Genomic DNA, 19,939 nt, shown 5'->3' with positions numbered 1-19,939 from the left:
AAATCAGGTCTTGTACAAATGCTGTCCTAATAAAATTGCATCTATATTTTGTGTACATAGACTACTTCGCAAAGCACATGGGAGACTATGAGGGAGTTCTGGCCTCGTTGGAGACACTCAATCTTTCCATCCTCAAAGCCATGGACTTCACCAAAAAGGTAATACAGACGCCTCCACAATGCTTAGAGCAGTCATGTCCAAAGTCTGGTCCGGGGGCCAGTTACGGCCTGTGATCAAATTGTTACAGGCCCACAGCTTCTGTTATAAAATCAATAATTTATGGCCCATCAGTTATAAAATACATTTGAACCCCCCAAAAAAGATCACCATTCAACCAGATAATGGCAGTACCCCTTTGGCCAACTTTCCCTTGGCTTTCTGTGAGATTTTTAGCCCAGAAGCCCCACTCCCCATTTAAACATGGCGGCTGTTAATAAAAAAAAAAAAAAAAGGAAAGTTGACTATGAGGGCTCTCGCTTTCAGGACAGGTGGAAATAATTTGATAACAAGAGGCACTGGTAGACAAAACATGCTGACTACAAAAAGCTAATGGAAACAAACACGGTGAAAAGGTGAAGCAACTGTGTTGCACAGCAGCGCTTTTTCACAAGAACCTTCGAATCAAATGAAAATGTTGCAAAGGCGAGCTATGAGGTCGCCACGGTGATCGCCAAGCACTGCAACCCGATCGCGGTGGGTGAATTTATTACATTCTGAGCTTACCAAATCTGGCTCGCTTTCTGAAAAGTTTAGAGACCACTGGCTTAGAGTCCAAGGGGGGGGGCAAACTTGCAGACCCGGGGGGAAATTGTGGCTCACTTGATGATTGTTTAAAGTCAACGCATTGATATAAAGGTTTAAAGAGACAGATGTTACATTTTGCAGCGGCAGAAAAATAGGTTTTAATTAAAAAATATATATATGGGTTGAAAATTTGCACTCACTTTACATAACATGAGACTCAGGTAGAGGGAGCCAACATGATTGTCTGCCGTCTTGCTGCCACAAGGTACGCCCAAAAAAAAAATCCATGTGAAAAGCTGGGCAAAAAAAAATAGAAAAAGAGTGTAGTTTGGTTACTTTGAGTCTCCATGGTTTGTATTCTTCTTTCCGCTTTTTAGCACTTGTTTTCTGTTTCTCTCCACCAAGGGTCTCCAAAGTTGTATTTATGGGCACCAGGTAGCCCTCTAAAAATACCTAAGTAGCACACTGACAGCTTCTGAAAATAGCTCACCAGTGATGGGTCATTGTGATTTTTCAAGGAAATTTCATTTCTAATTGGTTTGATGTTTAATGGTTGACTGAACCTATTTTAACTGTTTTTCCATTAATAACAACATGATAATAACATAGTAACAACATGGTGTTAGGGAAAAACTTTATTACAAATGTAGCGTTTACCAAATTGTTCGGATTAGTTATCTGACTTCAAACACAAACTTCAGTCTCCTAACAATGCATGCTCGTTTCTTAATTTAGGGAAAATATTGACAAGAGACCGGCATTTCCACACCGGGGCAGATTTATTTTCTTAAAGTCATTAACTAAGTGAATTCTATCAAATTAGCCGAATTATTGTCGCTCGAGGCTTGCTCGAGCCTCCTTTTTCGATTGTCCCTCTCATTCTCCGATCTGATCTTCCGTCTTATGTCTTCCGTCTTTTCACAAGTCGGGGCGTCGGCCACCCCCCATAGGGCGGGTCAGGTGCCAGCTTCACCACCTCCTCGCCGAAAGGCGCCGCCACGTCTAAAAAATTCACACCAACAAACAACTTCTTCAAACAATGTCTCCATTCCTGCGTCACAGGCTCCTCTGGCGTCAGCCCTTGTCCCCGTTATCAAAATTCCCCAGCCAAAACACTCGACCTGTCATCGAACCTAAGCCTCCTCTGTGAAAAATCTTCAGTGCATTCAATAACTGTAATTTGTATAAAATTATATTAAATCCCTTATAGTCAAATAAATAAATTATAAAATTATTCAATGGTAACTCTGCTAGCCTCTGGGAAGAGGTACTGCAGTGTGCGGTGCAGGACCACCAGGCTCCGCAATAGTCTAGTCCCCCTGGCCATTAGACTGTTAAATGGTCAATCTAACATATAGTTAACTTAAATCTAAACGGCTGCTAATCTGACTTTTTGCACTACTGGCAGTTTTTTTTTATAGCTTGCCACTCCTTGCACATTGCTCTCTGCACTATTGTAATTACAGCGTTATTGTTACAGTGTTAATGTTACTGTGTACCTGACTTGTTAACCTGACTGCCCATATTGCACATCTGGTTAGCTACTCTTCTTGCACTATCGGCACTATGGTAAAATACTATACGTAGCCAAAATACAATACAACATTATTTATATCTGTACATTCAAGGAAACTGTGGGGGTCAGATGCATCGACATTTCGTTCTGTATACACGTGTACTAGAATGACAATAAAGTAGATCTGAATCTGAATCTGAATCTGAATAATAAGTGGTCCTTTTAGAAACGCATGCCAAACTAGTAGCCCTTTGTGCCAATCAGTAACAAAAATAGCTCTCAACTTCAAAAAGGTTGCTGACCCCTGCAGTACACAATACAGCGACATCCAGTGGTCAAACAGTACACGCTGTCCCTTTCATGTAAGTGCAGCCCTGCAAATTATGGATTCATTTATTACTGATGGATTGGTTTATTTTTTAACATTTATTTAATTTTAGATTTCATTTTGTGGAGCAAATTTTACGAAAGGTGTTTGAGAAGATTGGAATGTTTTATCTTTTCTTGTGGGAATCGTGATTTGGCCCAACCTCATCCAAAACCTTGCTCCGGTGGCATCAAAGTAAATTGAGATTGGGGTCCCTGACTTTAAATTTTACTTGATAAAAGACTAGTTTTAATTTAAATTAATTATCTCTGTGAAAATATGATGTACTGAATACGCAAGTTGTGAAAAAAGTACAGAAATCCGGAATCCCTTAAAATCCTCTTATGAGAGTCAACGTGAAGGAATTGTGAAAATGTAATGTACCAAATATTCTTGTCAGTCACATGACAAATTATTCAAACTAATACAGTGCAAAACAGAAAACTCTGTAAACCTGCAAAATCATCTGTGTCACCGTGAGGGAATTGCAAAGTTATAGGTTGCATCCAATGTTCCCTCTAAGCTGCGCGGGTGCGGAATTGCGCACTGCTCGCACATTCTCAGCGCACAAGAAAATCTAGCCAGCGCACAAAAATGAGGGCTCAAAATGACTAATTAAGAAGCGACTTAAGTCAAAGTTACAGTGCATGAAGGTCAAAATACACGGTTTCCCCTGACGTTGTGTCCTAAATGCGGTATTTTGAAGTCGAGTCGAAGTAGAACGAAGTTAGTAGAGTTTGGCGAGAAGCGGCTTCTTTGGCTCGGCTCACTGAACGGCTCTTCAGGTTGTTTTTGCTTCTTTAATCCCAACATGAACAAATATTATGTAAAATTATGCACTAAATGACTTAAAGGAAGGGGGTAATAGAACAAAAAAGAAAAAAAAAAAGAAAATGAAAAAGTAGTGAAAAGCTGAGAAAAAAGAAACAGAAGGAAGAGAACATTTTTTTTTTAGAAAAAAGCCAGAAAAAAAGAAAAGAAAGAAATGTAGGAAAAAAGTAAATAGAGAACAAAGAGAAAAAAGTAACAGCTCTGAAAAATAAACACAATGAGATTCTTTTTAAAGGAATTTAAAAAGAGGTAGAAAAAAACAGGGAAAAAAGAAGAAAAGTTTGTGTTGCATTCAAATAATTTCCAATGATATCAAGTGAATCTTGTTGCCAACATTGTACTTCTACTAAAAAATGTGATTAAGTATAGTTCTGTATCTTACAACCGACTCAATAAGCCCCCCGAAATGTTAATATTATGCGAAAAAATATATCAGGAAATAAAACGAAATGGATATCTTGTGAAAGAATTGTAAGAAAAAACGATGTTTGTAGGCCGTACAACCTTTGCAATAGTACATGAGTCAATTCATTCAAAAGAAAAAAAATTTTTTGCATCGCCGGAAACTCAGCAAAATGTAACTTGATGTCAAGTTTTGGACATGTTTGATAATAACTTAGTTGCCACACTTGGGATTGCTGTTGCTCACTGTTGTTTCAAGCGTTGCTCACCGACTTTGTGTGAACGCTCTGACCCGTAAGGAAAATGAGAGCGAACATTGGTCGCATCTCGCTTTTTTCTGTGCTCCCTTGACACGACAGCATGCTACGCTCCTCAGAGAGCAGAGAAACTCTCAACCTTGTTGCGTTGAGCTTCGCACCTCTAATGGCCTTCAAACACCAACAAAAAATGGAAAAAAATGAACAGCTTGGATAGAGTACATCCCCTGCTGCAAAATCCCCTATTCAAACTTTATTAACCATACATTTATTACGGTCTGCAAGAATAACGACGTGCATTCGAGTTGTGGAATTTTTCGAACATTGTGTTGTATGGTGTTGTGCGTATCTTTATGACACAAAGTCCTCCTAGTTTTTCCCACGAGCTATATAAAGCAGCTGCTCCGAAGCAGCTTCACATTTTCAGTTGATGTTATAGTTGTTGCCTGTCCCTTGTTGTACTGTATATGGGTGTGAGGAAAGGGATTCATTGTTTTATATCTGCTCTCTATGTATCGCTATCTATATCCACTAGCTCTGTCTTTTTTTCTGTGCTGTAAACAACCTCATGGATCAGACACACATAGGCTCAAATAGATACACACACATACACACACACAAAATACACACTAAATTGTACTGTTGGCATTGATTTTCCTGGACAGGTGCCTGAGCACACAGCATAAAGACTGATGCATCTTTATGTCTTGTTTTCTGTATTTGTGAATTTGGCTGAGAGAAGACTTTTCTATACCACACCCCTACAGCACATTACAGTTCAGTGATAGAAAGAAGAGACGTTGAGTTTATCTGAAAATTAGGTCTAAGTTACAGTGTTCTCGTTTGCCCGCGTCCCTGCGTCCTAGATGCATAATTTTTTCTGGGGACGCAACTTTTTCGACACAAAATTGTCATTATTACCCGATTACTTTTTTTTAACAAAGATTTACCGCACTCCAAACTTTTAGTCAGGCAGATCCCCCATGTTGTTTTGGTCTCGCGGTTCGAGTTTTCGTCAGAGAGCTCGATACTTCGAGATTACGTCATTGTTGTGGTGGTTGTCGTCGATTTAAGGTGAAAATCAACACAAAATTGTCAATTTCTTGAGTGTCAGTAATAAGTCGAAACATAATGCAGAAAGTGATAACAACGGCAATAATTCCGGCACGAAAAAACGGTGGAGAAACTCTTCAGAAGATCCCTGAGGCAAGGAAAACACGTGTGTTGAAGCGAACGACTCCACGAAAGAAAATAAACAAAATAATACTCCTAAGCTAGATAAGGACTTTTCTGCCAAAATGGACTTAATTTTATTCCTGGTTACGCTATGAGTAGGGTGATAATGGATTGGACCTTAAGAAGGCATTACAACTGTGGCGTGACAGCAAACCACGAAGAATATATGAACTCAAAAATCTGAAGTGATAACTGCTTTGTATTACCAATTAACTGTAATGATTAAAACTGCATGAATATATAGGCTAATATTTCAGCAATATTATTTTGTATAATTTACAATATTGTGAACTGAAAAATCTGAAGTGAAAACTGATTTATATTACCAATAAACTGTGATGATTCAAACTGAATGAATATATTGATTTATATTATATATTTGTCGCCGATTTACAATGTCAACCTCGATAACACTAAATTTTGGGGACCCATAGATCTGTGTTGGGACCCATAGATTTTTGAGCATGCGAGTCCCCGGGACTCATCACTTTTCACCGGTAAAATGAACACTGAAGTTTTGTATATGTATATGTATATTAGAGCTGCAACAACTAATCGATTAAATCGTTAGTAAATGAATTGGCAGCTAATTAAATCATGAATTGGTTCTATCGTGTGGTTTATGAGCCACTAAGTACGTTAAATCAATGCAATATATATATATATATATATATATATATATATATATATATATATATATATATATATATATATATATATATATATATATATATATATATATATATATATATATATATATATATGGTTTTGACTGCAGTAAATAAACTTGGGAAGTCGATTTTTATCCTCCTTTTTTTTATTTTTCTTTATTCGGGTCGAGAATGTTCATTACGGTGGGATGGTGGTTCCTGAAGTCAGACCAGTTGAAAACCACTGCTTTAACGGACTATTTTGCCCATCAGACTGGAGCGCAAAATCCTGCATCTGAGAATGTAAACCACATATAATGATGTTGCTGTTAATGCGGGCATGAATCACGTTTGAGTATGTCAAGAGAGCCGACCAGCGAGTGTTGTTGTCAGCTGTGTGAGCTGTCTTATAAGGTTGCACCCGAGCATGAATAATGCAGCATATTTTGCGGTGAAGAAGAGAAAGCCGTGGCTTGGTAATTGGGCGAAAAGAGAACTGATGGGGGACAGACATTTAAAGATTTAATGCAAAGGCAGTCCATCTTTCTCTCTACTCTAACTTTTAGAACTCTCTTTCCGCAGCTCTACCGATTTTGCTTTCTACTGTCCTCCAATCAATTTTCTATTGGCAACTTCATCCACTCTCCGTCTTGCCTGCTGTCGTTTTCATCATTTCATACTAGGTAACGCTCAGAAATTATTTTAAATGTTTGTTTTTTTACAAACATCAAAGAATGGAAAAAAAAACACGATACATTATACATTACAGAAGAATCATCATCATATGTTCAAAAAGAGTAGTAAGAAGTCGTCACTTTTAACATTTCCACAGCTAAATTTTGTAGCCAGTTGGATGATTTAATCCGGCTAGCCATTAAATTCCCAGTATGTCAATAAAATAAGCTGGTCTCTAGGTCATTTCTATCAAAGTATTTGCTCTCTCCGGCCGCTAGAGAACACTGTTGAGTTTTTATAGTGTGGTAAGTTGGTTCAGGTGTTAAACTGCATTTACTTAACCGTTGAAATAAAAGCGCTTTGGGAAGTCTTGACTTGAAAACCGCTATATAAATGCAGTTCATTTAATTTCATTTCATATTTTCAGACAAAATTGAAAAAACTGCCAAACACGCTCTATAGACAAAAAACAATTCTTCAGCACATTTTATTTCACTGTGTGTCATTTGATGATTCAATCAAATGTGTGAAATGATAATAATGCCAAATCCTGTGTCCCAAATCAACGTAAATATGCCATTTACAATTTGTCTTCCACCTTAAGTTAAGAGTGTTGAGGCAATTTTTTTCCATGAAATTTGTCCTTAATAAGGGTTTTAAAACAATGTGCATGCAAATTTCATTTGTAAAAATGTCACAAATTACTGCAAACGATAAGCTTATCATCATATCATCATCATACGAAGTGGGTCGGGAATCAGGAAGTTGGAACTCATTTGCGTAGACGATCTGTCACTTTAATTGAGAAAGAAAAGTTGTCCAACACACAAACGGACCAAAAATAAAACAAAGCAGGCTCAAATCCAGGCAAAACTACAGGCTAGGCATTTAACGGGATTAAACAGAACTTGCAGGAATCTCTCAGAATGTTACACCGAAGTGCAAAAAAGTCCAACAAGCACAACAAGAATAAACAGGTTTCAACAAGTTTTCAACAAAGGTAAACAATGATCTGGCGAAGGGCAGTTCCAAAAGGCGCGTTTAAGTACCCATAGGAGTAATCAGGAAAATGCAGGTCAGCCGGTGTCAAGGGGCGGGGCCAGCTGGGCGCCGTGACAACCGTGCAGGACATGACACTAAATGCAATCAGTTGAGGGCTTACATACATTTGTATATATATTTGCTGGGCTGCAACCGCCCAACTATAAATGTTGTGTTTTGAAAGTTTCTGCACCTTTAATGGACATAGTTCTTTTTTAATGTTATCTTCTCCGATGGGGCAACTTTGAATGGTTCTTGTCCTCCCTACCAATAACTCTCAAAATCAGAATAAACACATTGGTTATGTTATGAGTTTTTATAAGAGAAAATCAACTTTCCAGAACCCCTAAACCCATGTTGGTCATAATGGACAAGAACAATATCAGAAAGTGACCATTTAAAAATTGACAGCTTCAATATCGTATAAAGAGAACACCTCAGCAGTGTGGCATTCAAGCGCCTGAAAGAATTTGAAAAGCACAATAAAGAAAGCGCATTGACAGCACTATGTGAAGTGTGCTGGAGTTGCAGAAAGTACACTCAGACACGACATTCCTCAGGAGAATATCAAATCACTTCTTTCAACATCTGCTCTTGTCAAATGTCCTTCAAAATCTAAAGTATCTATCTATCTATCTATCTATCTATCTATCTATCTATCTATCTATCTATCTATCTATCTATCTATCTATCTATCTATCTATCTACCTACCTACCTACCTACCTACCTGTCTGTCTGTCTGTCTGTCTGTCTGTCTGTCTATCGATCGATCTATCCATCTATCCATCTATCTATCTATCTATCTATCTATCTTTCTATCTATCTATCTATCTATCTATCTATCTATCTATCTATCTATCCATCCATCCATCCATCCATCTATCTATCTATCTATCTATCTATCTATCTATCTATCTATCTATCTATCTATCTATCTATCTATCTATCCATCCATCCATCCATCCATCCATCCATCCATCCATCCATCCATCCATCTATCCATCTATCTATCCATCCATCCATCCATCCATCCATCCATCCATCCATCCATCCATCCATCCATCCATCCATCTATCTATCTATCTATCTATCTATCTATCTATCTATCTATCTATCTATCTATCTATCTATCTATCTATCTATCTATCTATCTATCTATCTATCCAGTGTGTGTGCTATAAAATATATTTTGTTCATCACTAGTTTCAAGTTTTCTAAAAATATATATTTGTATACATAGGATCACTGTTAGTTGGTCTGTGTCGTGAATCAGTTCCATAAGGCATGAGTATGGTTTAAAAGAGGAGTCTCTGTCCATAGTTGTATTCGTTGATGTTAATGAATTCCATGTCATAATGCTTAAAAGAGGCTTGACAAATGCTTGACAAAAATGACCTTACCTTCATCAGTGAGCTGATATTCAGATTCAGATTCAGATTCAGATATACTTTATTGTCATCCGTGTACACGTGTATACAGAACGAAATGTCGATACATCTGACCCGCACAGTTTCCTTGAGCGTCAGCCGGGATAGATAAGTTTAACCATGTCTTCGTCAGAATTTTAGCGCAGCAGTTCGTCATCTCGCGGTTCGATGTTAGTTCCAGTTTTAAATGGTCCAGTTTATTGTCCAGAGAGCGAACGTTGGAGAGGAAAATGGATGGGAGAGGCGTTTTGAAGGGTTTAGCCTTTTAGCCTAGCGGTTAGCCCGGCCCGACAACCTCGCTTCCTCCTCCGGTCACACCGCTCTCTTGCCTCTCTGCTTCGCTGCTTTGTAGGCCGCGGCTAAATAAACACTCCCGAGTAGTCGTAGCACCAAGCGCTTGATTTCTGGATGATCGCATATCCAGCAAAAGACTGCGATCGTATATCAATCTGCAGTTTGAGTTGACTTTGTGTGCCGTCAAAACTGAGTCGAAGACTGGGTTTTTATGACCGAAGTGTAAAAAACTGTAGCGAGCCGATGTAGCCGCAGCCAAACAGGGGCGCCGCCATCTTGGAACGTATGCTCACTCATTGGAATCTGAGAGTGTGCTGCCAACAATGTTCCCTCTAAGCTCCGTGTGTGCGCAATTGTGCACTACCCAGAGCTTTTCCGTGCACAAGAAAATCTAGCCAGCTCACAAAAATCAGTCCTGTACACATGAGCTTCAACGAATTTTAGATTTCATTCAAAGAAAAAATGAGAGAGGAAATCCAAGTTACGAGAACTTCCAGACGTTACCACTCCAGACCGGAGCTTTAAAGTCATTTTAGTCCCATCTAATGTAGCTTATTACTGTATATTTTTGTTGATTTACTAGTCAAGTGTGTTTAATGATCAAAAATATGTGTTTTATTGCTAGCTTGGGTTAATTTAGATGCTATTGGGAGGCCAGGGACAAATTAATTGGTTTTCAGTTATTTTGTATCTGGAAAATTAGCTCGAGACATGACCATGAGGTATCACTGTATAACAAAAAAAAACAAATTCTTCTTGGAACCCTTTAGGTTCATGTATTACCCAATTCCGTTCATCGATTTGGATATGCACGACGCCGGAAATTGTAATCAATAGGCGTTACGGGAAATGTAGATTTTGGCCAAAGCACTGTCCTGACCTGTTTATTATGAGACGCTCAGTTGAGCTCTCGTGGGCCACGAAAAAATAATGTCGCGGGCAATGTTCCCTGTAATTTTCCACGGGTCTGAGCGTTCAGACAAAGTCGGTGAGCAGCGCTTGAAACAACAGTGAGCAACAGCAATCCCAAGTGTGGCAACTAAATCATTATCAAACATGTCCAAAACTTGACATCAAGTTACATTTTGCTGAGTTTCCGGCATTGCCAAAACATTTTCACTTTTGAATGAATTGACTAATGTACTATTGCAAAAGGGTGTATGGTCTACAAACGTCATTTGTTTTTACAACAATGCTTTCACAAGATTTCCATTTCTTTTTTTCCTGGTATCTTTTGTCGCATAATACATTTTTGGGGGCTTATTTAGTCGGTTTCACGATATGCAACTGTATTTAATCACATTTTTTAGTGGAAGTACAATGTTGGCAACAAGATTGACTTGGTATAATTGGAAATTATTTGAATGCAACACAAACTTTTTCTTCTTTTTCCGTGTTTTTTTCAATTTTTTTTTAATTCCTTTAAAAAATCTCATTGTGTTTATTTTCTTTTTGTTCTCTATTTACTGTTTTTCCTTTGTTTCTTTCTGGCTTTTTTTCTGAATTTTCCCTTCTTTTTTCTCTTCCTTTTGTTTTTTTTTCTCAGCTTTTCACTACTTTTTCATTTTGGTATTTTATTTCTTTTTTGTTCCATTCCCCCTTACTTTAAGTCATTTTGTGCATACTTTTACATAATATTTGGTCATATAGGGATGAAAGAAGCAAAACCAACCTGAAGAGCCGTTTAGGACCCGAATGAGCCGGTTCCTTTTTAGTGAGCCGAGCCGAAGAAGCCGGTTCTTGAAAAACTCTACTGACTTTACTTTACTCCGTTCTACGTCGACCAGGACTTCAAAATACGGCATTTAGAACACAACGTCAGGGGAACCCTTGTATTTTTACCTTCATGCACTGAACCTTCGACTTCATCCGGTTCTTAATTAGCAATTTCGAGCCCTGATTTTTGAGAGCTGGCTAGATTTTCTCTGGGTAGTGCACAATTGCGCACACACGCAGCTTAGAGGGAACATTGATCACGGGCCAGATTTGACCTGCGGGCCATGAGTTTCACACGTGATCTAAACAATCTAAATGTGTAGGCGGATGCTAATAAGGAAAGAAATATGCGCCGTACATGCACACCCACTCCCTCGGAGAGCCTGCTGGCTCAGTCAATTCTCCTACCAGATTAAATTTTCATATCATCACGTTACGATTTTATTAAGAAGTGTGAAAGGTTGGGTCGGTAAAGGCCGTCGCCAAAATGGCTGCTGAAGATTCTCAAACTAATGTTTACAATCGAGCTATTGAGCTTTTGTGGACCGGTCAACAAACACTGGACCGATATTTAGACTTCACACTCACAACTGCACACAAATGTCAATACCAGTGTGCACAGTAGCTAATTGCCGGGCCATGTTTAAGGGGCCGAGTATAAATTCTCTTGGGTTTGTGGAATGTGAATAATAGATCAGTGTTTTTTTGCTGCAGCTGGTCCAAGCAAACTAGAGGGAGCCAGTGCAATTCAATATGTCAAGAAGAAATAGTTTAATTATAACTTATTTTCTGAATCAGTCAAAATAGCATTGTTTGTTTGTGTCCTCATTGTCCCTTTTTGTGTCTACTACCAAAAAACTACGACAGAAATACTGCAAAACAGCTCCAAAACTAAATATAAATATAATCCTTGAAAACAGGAACCTAATGTATTAATTTGCTTTCATTTGAAAATACGACTTAAATACTACATAAATACTACTACAGTGGTAATATGGTAAAGAAATACTATTATACAAATAATACTACAAAAATCCTAATATGGGAATACTTCAAAAATACTACAGCGCCAATTCTCCAAAAATGCAACAGAAATACTATGGATGTACTAAAAAAAAAATCCCTCAAAAGTCATACTAATGAAATACTACAAAAAATACAACTAAAGTAATTATACAATAACGGAACTTAAGTAATACTCAAAAATAATACAGTACTACTACAAAAATACTACACAATACTACTACAGATATACAAAAATCCGTCTACATATACTACATATTAATAAAATAAAATAAAAATACAACTAAATACAACAAAACTACTACTATGGTAGTACTATGGTTAGGAAATACTACTACAGAAATACTAATACGGAAATACTGCAAAAATGCATCTAAGATAATAGTACAAAATTACTACAGAAATACTGCAAAAAATCCCAATATGGATTCCTACTGTTGCAATACTACAAAAGTACTTCTTTGACAAAACAACCAAAATACTACAGAAAAACTACTAGAATCCTATTATGGGAATAGTAAAAAAATCCGACTTTGGAATTCCCCAAAAATTCTACTATGGTAATATTGCAAAAATACGACAGAAATAGTATAAGGGAAAAACTACGAAGAACCCACAACAGACATATTACAAAAAAAATAAACTAAAACAATACCATAAAAATAATACAGTAATACTACAAACAAACTACAGAATATTACAGAAATAATCCATAAATCCTGCTACATATATTCCACAAAGGTCATATTCAGTAAGATTCTAAAAAAATACCCCTAAATACAACAAAAGAACTACTATAGCACTACTATGATAAAGCATTACTACTGCAAAAATACTCATACAGAAATGCTATAAAAACACAACTTAGGTAATAGTACCAAGATACTACAGATATAATACAAAAATCCTAATATGGAATCCTCCTACTGCAATACTACAAAAATACTACTACGACTATACTACAATAATACTACCGGAATACTACTACGGTGATTTTACAAAAATCATACCACGGAAATACTAAAAAAATACAACTAAATAAATACTACAGAAATAACACAAAAATCTTGTAATGCAAATACCACAAACGTTTTACGAAAGAAATAATGCAATAATCAGAGTACAGAAATTTGACAAAAATCCTACCACAGAAGTACTACAAAATCTTACTCCGATAATACTACAAAACCAAAGTGCTGATAACAGGGACTTAATGTATTACAGTACATTGCTTTAACTGTGAGTGTATTAAAACCTGTTGGATTAAACGTATTTAATGAAAAAGAAGTACAAAATGAAATATAACATGTTGATGCCTGCAGCATGTATATAGACTGTCATGATTGCTGATTGAGCCCAGCTGCGGCGGCTTAATTGGCGCCAACAGCCCGGACAGCTTATTGGTGGACACTCTCTTTTTAAACCCCCAGCTTCCTCTTGGAAGCCGTCAGATCGTTATGCGAACTGTTGCCTTCAGCTCAGTGAGCCTTTTCGTCCGACCCCGTTCCTGCCCTGTTTTTTTCTGCCTGATCTTTGTTTTGCCAACCTGTTTCCGGACCTGACTACGCCCCGTTCTGCCTGCCTGTTACCTGACCTGTTTCGCCCCGTTACCGACCTGCCTCCTGCTACCGACCTCGCTTACGAACTCGACACCGCCTTTGATCTCCAGTCCCGGCCAACGACCTGCTATTCCCGCCTGTCTGCGATCTTCCTCGCCAGACACGGCCGCTCGCTTCTTTTGTCAGTCAGCCATCAGATCGTGGAAGCAAGCTTTACTCTCCCTATCTATCAATAAAAACTGAGGAAAAGAGCGCTATTGGGTCCTGTGTCCGTTTCTGGCCTGTGACGTAGACTACAGGGAGAAAAACGGGATGGGTCTCCAGGACGGGCGCCTTGGCCAAATTTTGTAACCCAATGCGTTATGTGTAGTTTGCACCAAATGCAATATTGCACAACCCTTATGATACCAACGGTATCACGACAACACTGTATGTAACATCCCACATGCCGATATTTCTTGTGTAAATACCATGTAAATTATAACTATAGCCTTATCCCCCTTGTTTTATAACCTTATCTTCTCTGTTCCTTTATCTTCTTGGCTTATACCTCACTGTGAATGTGTAAAACTGGAGTGTCATGCCCAATTTCGTTGTCACAATATGTTAACCCAATTTGTAACAATGACAATAAAGGTATATTCTATTCTATCTATTCTATTCTAGTGTATGTAGCCCAGAGAATGTCACTGAAGCAAAAAAGAATATGTTTCTTCATTTGATTGCATGTTTAATGATGGCTGACCCCAGGTGTACCATTTTTTTATGGAAACCATCAAGTGGGGATAATAGAAGTCAATGTGGCCTGCACGAAGGTGCGTCTCCAGGGAATGTTTGTGTTTGATTAGAGAAGAGGAAAGAACGGCTGACTACACTGGAACCCTAATTGTCTCCCTGAATCACTTCCCTGTGACTTCTGACAGTTAAGCTGACATGACTGCTTGACTTTGCTCTCTCCGGAGTGCGAGTGCACTCAATTATGACGTTTACATGTTCGGCTTTTCAACGCCGAGCAAATGACTTTTTTTAATCCTTGTATGCAAAGCCTGGATATTCCAATCTAATTCAATAACCCATTTTTACCCCAGGCAGTAAGAGTTAAGTCATTTTGAATACGAAATCTTTTCACTTTTAAGCATTATGACCAGGGTTGGGTAGGGTTACTTTAACTGGATTACTTTCAATTACTTTTGGATTACTCCGATACCGAATATGCTAATAAAAGACAAAAGAAACTAAATATGAATAAAATGATGACTCACAACACGTGGTAAGCTTTCTCTCCTGGCTTTGATCTCTTGGATCTCCGGCAAAACTGACATAAAATGCGACAGAAACAAAATGAAAATAAATCCAAACAGCTTGCCAACATCATTTTTGCCGTTCCATGTATTCCGTTACTCCCCAAGCCTGCACAGAATTGAGTAATGTTATTCATATTTAGTTTGTTTTGTCTTTTATTAGCATATTTGGTATTGGAGTAATCCAAAAGTAATTGAAAGTAATCCATTTAAAGTAACCCTACCCAACCCTGATTATGACATGGAATTAATTAACGAATACAAGTCTGGGCAGCAGGGCAGCGCAGTGGTTGGCGCATGTGCGGCACTGTTCTGAGGTCATGAGATAGTGCCTTCCTGCGTGGAGTTTGCATGTTCTCCCCGTGCTTGTGTGGGTTTCCTCCGGGCACTCCGGTTTCCTCCCACATTCCAAAAACATGCATGTTAGGTTAATTGGCCGGTCCAAATCGTCCCTAGGTATAAAGTGTGTGTATGAATGGTTGTCTGCCCTGCGATTGGCTGGCAAACAGTTCAGGGTGCCCTCTACCCACTGCCCGAAGACAGCTGGCATGGGCTCCAGCACCCCCGCGACCCTACTGAGGATAAGCGGTGCAGATAATGGATGGATGGATGGAATACAAGTCTCCAAATAGTGTATTCGAGGAGTCAAGTCAAGTCATGTTTATCTGTTTTTATTTAGCCCTTAATCACAAGGAGTCTCAACGAGCTGCACAGACCACAAACTACAGACTATTAGTACACCATCCCCTGATCTAAACCGTACATGAGAGCAAGGAAAAACTCAAAAACCACAGCATGAGGTAAATGAAAAAAACTTGGGAAGGGACCGCACATTGGGTAATCCTCCTTCTAGGATGACCGGGCTGTAATGGATGTTGCATTACCAAACAGTAAAAATACAAATAAAATATGAAATACTTAAGGGATAATATAAAATAAAAAATATAAAGGATGACCATGTTGCAAAGCATTAACAAACAATAAACAGACATTGTCAACATGAAATAGAGCTATAGAATAGAAGTGTGTTTCAAGCCTAGATTTAAACAGTTCCACTGAGGTTGCAGATCAAATCTCAGAGGACAGAGCCCTCCACAGCACCGGGCCCAAATAGAGAATGCCCTCGAACCTGTGGATCTCTTCTTGGCTCTTGGGATCACTAGTAGTCCAGCGTTTTCAGAGTGAAGGCTCTGGACAGGAACATGGGGTGAATTAAATATTTCAAATTTTTAATTTTAATTTTAAGGAGTTTTATTGAGGGCAGCACGGCGGAGCAGTGGTTAGCGCGTGTGCGGTACAGTTCTAAGGTCTTGGGAACCTCCTGTGTGGGTTCAAATCCAGCTACCGGACTTACTGTGCGGAGTTTGTATGTTCTCCCTGTGTTTGCGTGGGTTTCCTCCGGGCACTCCGGTTCCCTCCCACATTCCAAAGACATGCATTTCAGGTGGATTGGCCGGTCCCTGTGTGCCCTGTGATTGGCTGGCAACCAGTTCAGGGTGTCCCCTGCCCACTGCCCGATGATTGCCGGGATGGGCTCCAGCACCCCCGCGACCTTACTAAGGATAAGCGGTGCAGCTAATGAGATGAGTTGAGTGGAGTTTTATTGAACCTTTAACTTTCCGGTAATTTTTACCTCAAACACATAAGTCAACGCAAAAAAAGTATAAGCTGTTTGTTTATTTACAGTTTGGAGTTAAAGCATTGATATTGCTCCATCAATTATTGTTAGACAAGGTTGGGCAAACTTTTACAGCCACGAGCAGCATTGGATTCCTCTTTTGTAGTAGCAGCAATATCTGTTCTCCTCTCTATAACATTGTTATGTGTGCAGGGAATGGGAGAGATTAATATGAGATGCATAGCTCTGCATCTGTACAGGCTGTTTTGATTGTGCAGACCTCAGAATTTTAGCCATTGAGTATTGTCCTGAAAATGTTTTTTTTAATATATTGACTGCTGCCCTAGTTTGCTCTGATTGGCAGCTGAGGACAGTCCTCAAACAAGTGTCTTCATCACAACATAATTTGTGACTTTTCTGTGCCAGACATTTCCCCGCCGCATGTGAATGAGTTAATATTTATAGCTGCGGCTTAAAATCTGGTGAGGCTTGTACATAAAAAAAGTTGAGTTTCTTTCTTAAACTTACTCATTTTATTCATCACATCCACTACACAGCATCATATCCAGACAGAAGAGCAGCTTCAGCGACAGACTGCTGTCACTGTCTTGTACCACGGACAGACTGAAGAGATATTTTCTTCCTCATGCCGTGAGGCTCTTTAACTCCACTTGGCAGAGTAAAGGCCCACATTAAACCACACCCCCTACATTGCATATTACCGAATTTTATTGCAATATGTATTCTGTGTAGCTCTATTTAGATACTCTATATAACACGCTACAGTGGGTATTAGCATCTATCTATCTATCTATCATGCAGTTTTTATTCAGATGCACTCCCAAATCTACGGTATTGAAATTGTAACTTATCCTTAGCCCTATACAAACAAAAGCAAAATATTTTAAGTCCATTTTGCATTTCGAGTGCTAATTGTAAAAAGTGGTTTCAAAACAAGGTGGGCCCAGTCATTTTGTTTAAAAAAAGATTAAATACTGCATCGGAGTAGAATACCGCAGTGTTTTGCTGTAAATAAGATGCTGTTATGCCGTTGTCTTCAAGTCTGACTTAAAGCTGTGAAATTGTACAACATTTAAATTGTACAATATTTAATGGAAGGCAATTATGTCATTTGATTCCAAAAAAACGTTATACATAATTGTTATCACAAGACCTCAACTCTTGACGGTTGTTTGGGTATTATAAAATATAAGGCTACAAAAATGCATCTTAGGTAATAGTACAAAAATACTAGAATACAAATAAAACAAAAATCCTACAAAAGATATAATACAATAATCCCACTACAGAAATTCTGCAAAAAACCTACTACAGAAATTCTACAAAAATACAACTACAGTGATACTACAAAATACTACAGAAATACTACAAACAATCCTGATAAAGGGATACTACAGAAAACTCCAAGAATACTACTACATTGATATTACAAAAACACTACAGAAATAAGATGATAGAAATACCACAAAAATCCCACCTCAGGCATACTACAAAAATGAAACTAAAATAATACTACAAAAATAATACAGTAATACTACAAAAAAGGTCATATTCAGTAAGATTCTAAAAAAATACACCTAAATACTACAAAAGAACTACTATAGTAGTACTATGATAAAGCATTACTTTACTACTACAACATTTAATGGAAGGCAATTATGTCATTTGATTCCAAAAAGACGTTATGTAACGGGTGTAATAATAACTTTTGTTTTATTGAAATTCCTGCTGAAATATGTTGTATAGTTTTTGTGTAAGTGTCCTGCAATGATGAGTCCAACAGTGCCACCTGCTGGTATGGGGTAAGGTTTGGTTTGGCTTTAGACTTTGCGACAGGAAGGTGGGAGTTGTTGGCAGTCTAACAGCGTGCTGCCAACTGTAAGACAATATCTTTTGGTGCTCCGCAAAAAATTAATTTTAAACATTAAAACCCCAGCTGACAAATCTCTCAACATGCACAGTTGCATGTTGTGCTAAAATGCTAATTCCCCTTATAGAGATCAAAGCCAGCAGAGAAGCTTACCTCATGTTGTGTTGTGACTCATTCATTTGCAGGTAAATTGTACACGTTTTTATGCTCGTTATTGTTATTATTTAGATTTAGAAGATAAAAAGGATGATGTTGGTTAAAATTCAGTTTAGGGAAAAATATGTTGAATTCATTGTAAACGTTAAAAAAGCACTATACAATCTCTTGTTAAAAGTATTTTGTTGAAATGGATGTAAAAAATAATAGTCATGGTTGATTTTCTGAACTTGTATTGTATCTCAACTGTAAAGAAAATGTATTGGGCAGTCTAACAGCGTGCTGCCAACGAGATCAAAGCCAGCAGAGAAGCTTTCCACGTGTTGTGACTCATTTGCAGCAACTGTAATAAAAACCCCATCATCCAGTCCAGCGTGAATGTGTATCTTTGGTGTGACAGGTACACCGCGGTTACAGTTATACATGATTGTTTTCACAAGAGCCCAACTCTTGACGGTTGTTTGGGTATTATTAGTGCAGATTTATGAATATGGACTGCTCATGCACTGCAGTTATTACGAATCTCAGTCTTTGCAAAAACTGTTCTTGACACTGCTCCGAATCTGTTTCATATTCAGTTTTAATTGCTGTCAGCCTCTTATCTACTTGTCTGCCGTTATCTCGTTAAAAGCGGTGTAACAAAATAAAAATAGACAATTTGGGCACCCAGTTTGTCAAGGGGAGCAATATCCGTTTTAAGTATCAGTCAGTCGGTCCTGGTTATTAGTACAGCGCTTAATCACAGGAAGTCTGAACCCAAGTTTAGGGATGTCACAAGAACTGATGTTATGGTACCAAGTCAATTGCTACATTCTGAGTATGTGATACTACCTTTTCTGCAATTCACATTGTTACTAAAGCGACAGATCTGGTAACTCGATTTAGGAATAAAAATGAGTGGTTACAAAAAATAAACAGGTACAGTCTATCAAAAGGTGTTATTGTAAACAAATACCAGATCACATTGAGAATCTGCACTCACAATTTCTGTCTGCAAATATTATCCATATTCTTTTGGTTGAGTGTCAATTAGGGGTGGGCAGGTCGATCAAAATATCAATATAATCAATATCAAGCAAGTACTTGGATCAGATCAATACTATTGTCCTGGTATCAATATTTCAGTCTTCCATCAATTTCCTCAAAGTGTCAATTCTCTATGCGCACCCAGGACAACAGGAGAGTTAACAAGCTGTCACGATTTCCCATTGCCGTCACCTGCGCCCGCTCTTCT

At 38.2% G+C, this 19,939-nt stretch overlaps 1 protein-coding gene across 1 annotated transcript in view; it reads left to right on the top strand.

The window, feature by feature from the left end:
* necab2 (N-terminal EF-hand calcium binding protein 2) overlaps positions 1–19,939 on the top strand; it is a 164,912-nt gene that overhangs the window by 56,937 nt on the left and 88,036 nt on the right. Inside the window, exon 5 of the mRNA XM_088339666.1 lies at positions 61–158. Within this exon, the coding sequence (XP_088195792.1) occupies positions 61–158 (98 nt within the window). The remainder of the gene's footprint in view (positions 1–60; positions 159–19,939) is intronic.

This window comes from Urocampus carinirostris, chromosome 7 (assembly GCF_059441175.1).
Source record: "Urocampus carinirostris isolate Australia breed hairy pipefish chromosome 7, RoL_Ucar_1.0, whole genome shotgun sequence".
Classification (NCBI taxonomy): Eukaryota; Metazoa; Chordata; class Actinopteri; order Syngnathiformes; family Syngnathidae; genus Urocampus; species Urocampus carinirostris.
Note: the sequence above shows the minus strand (reverse complement) of the source record. Positions and strands in the feature narration are given on the sequence as shown.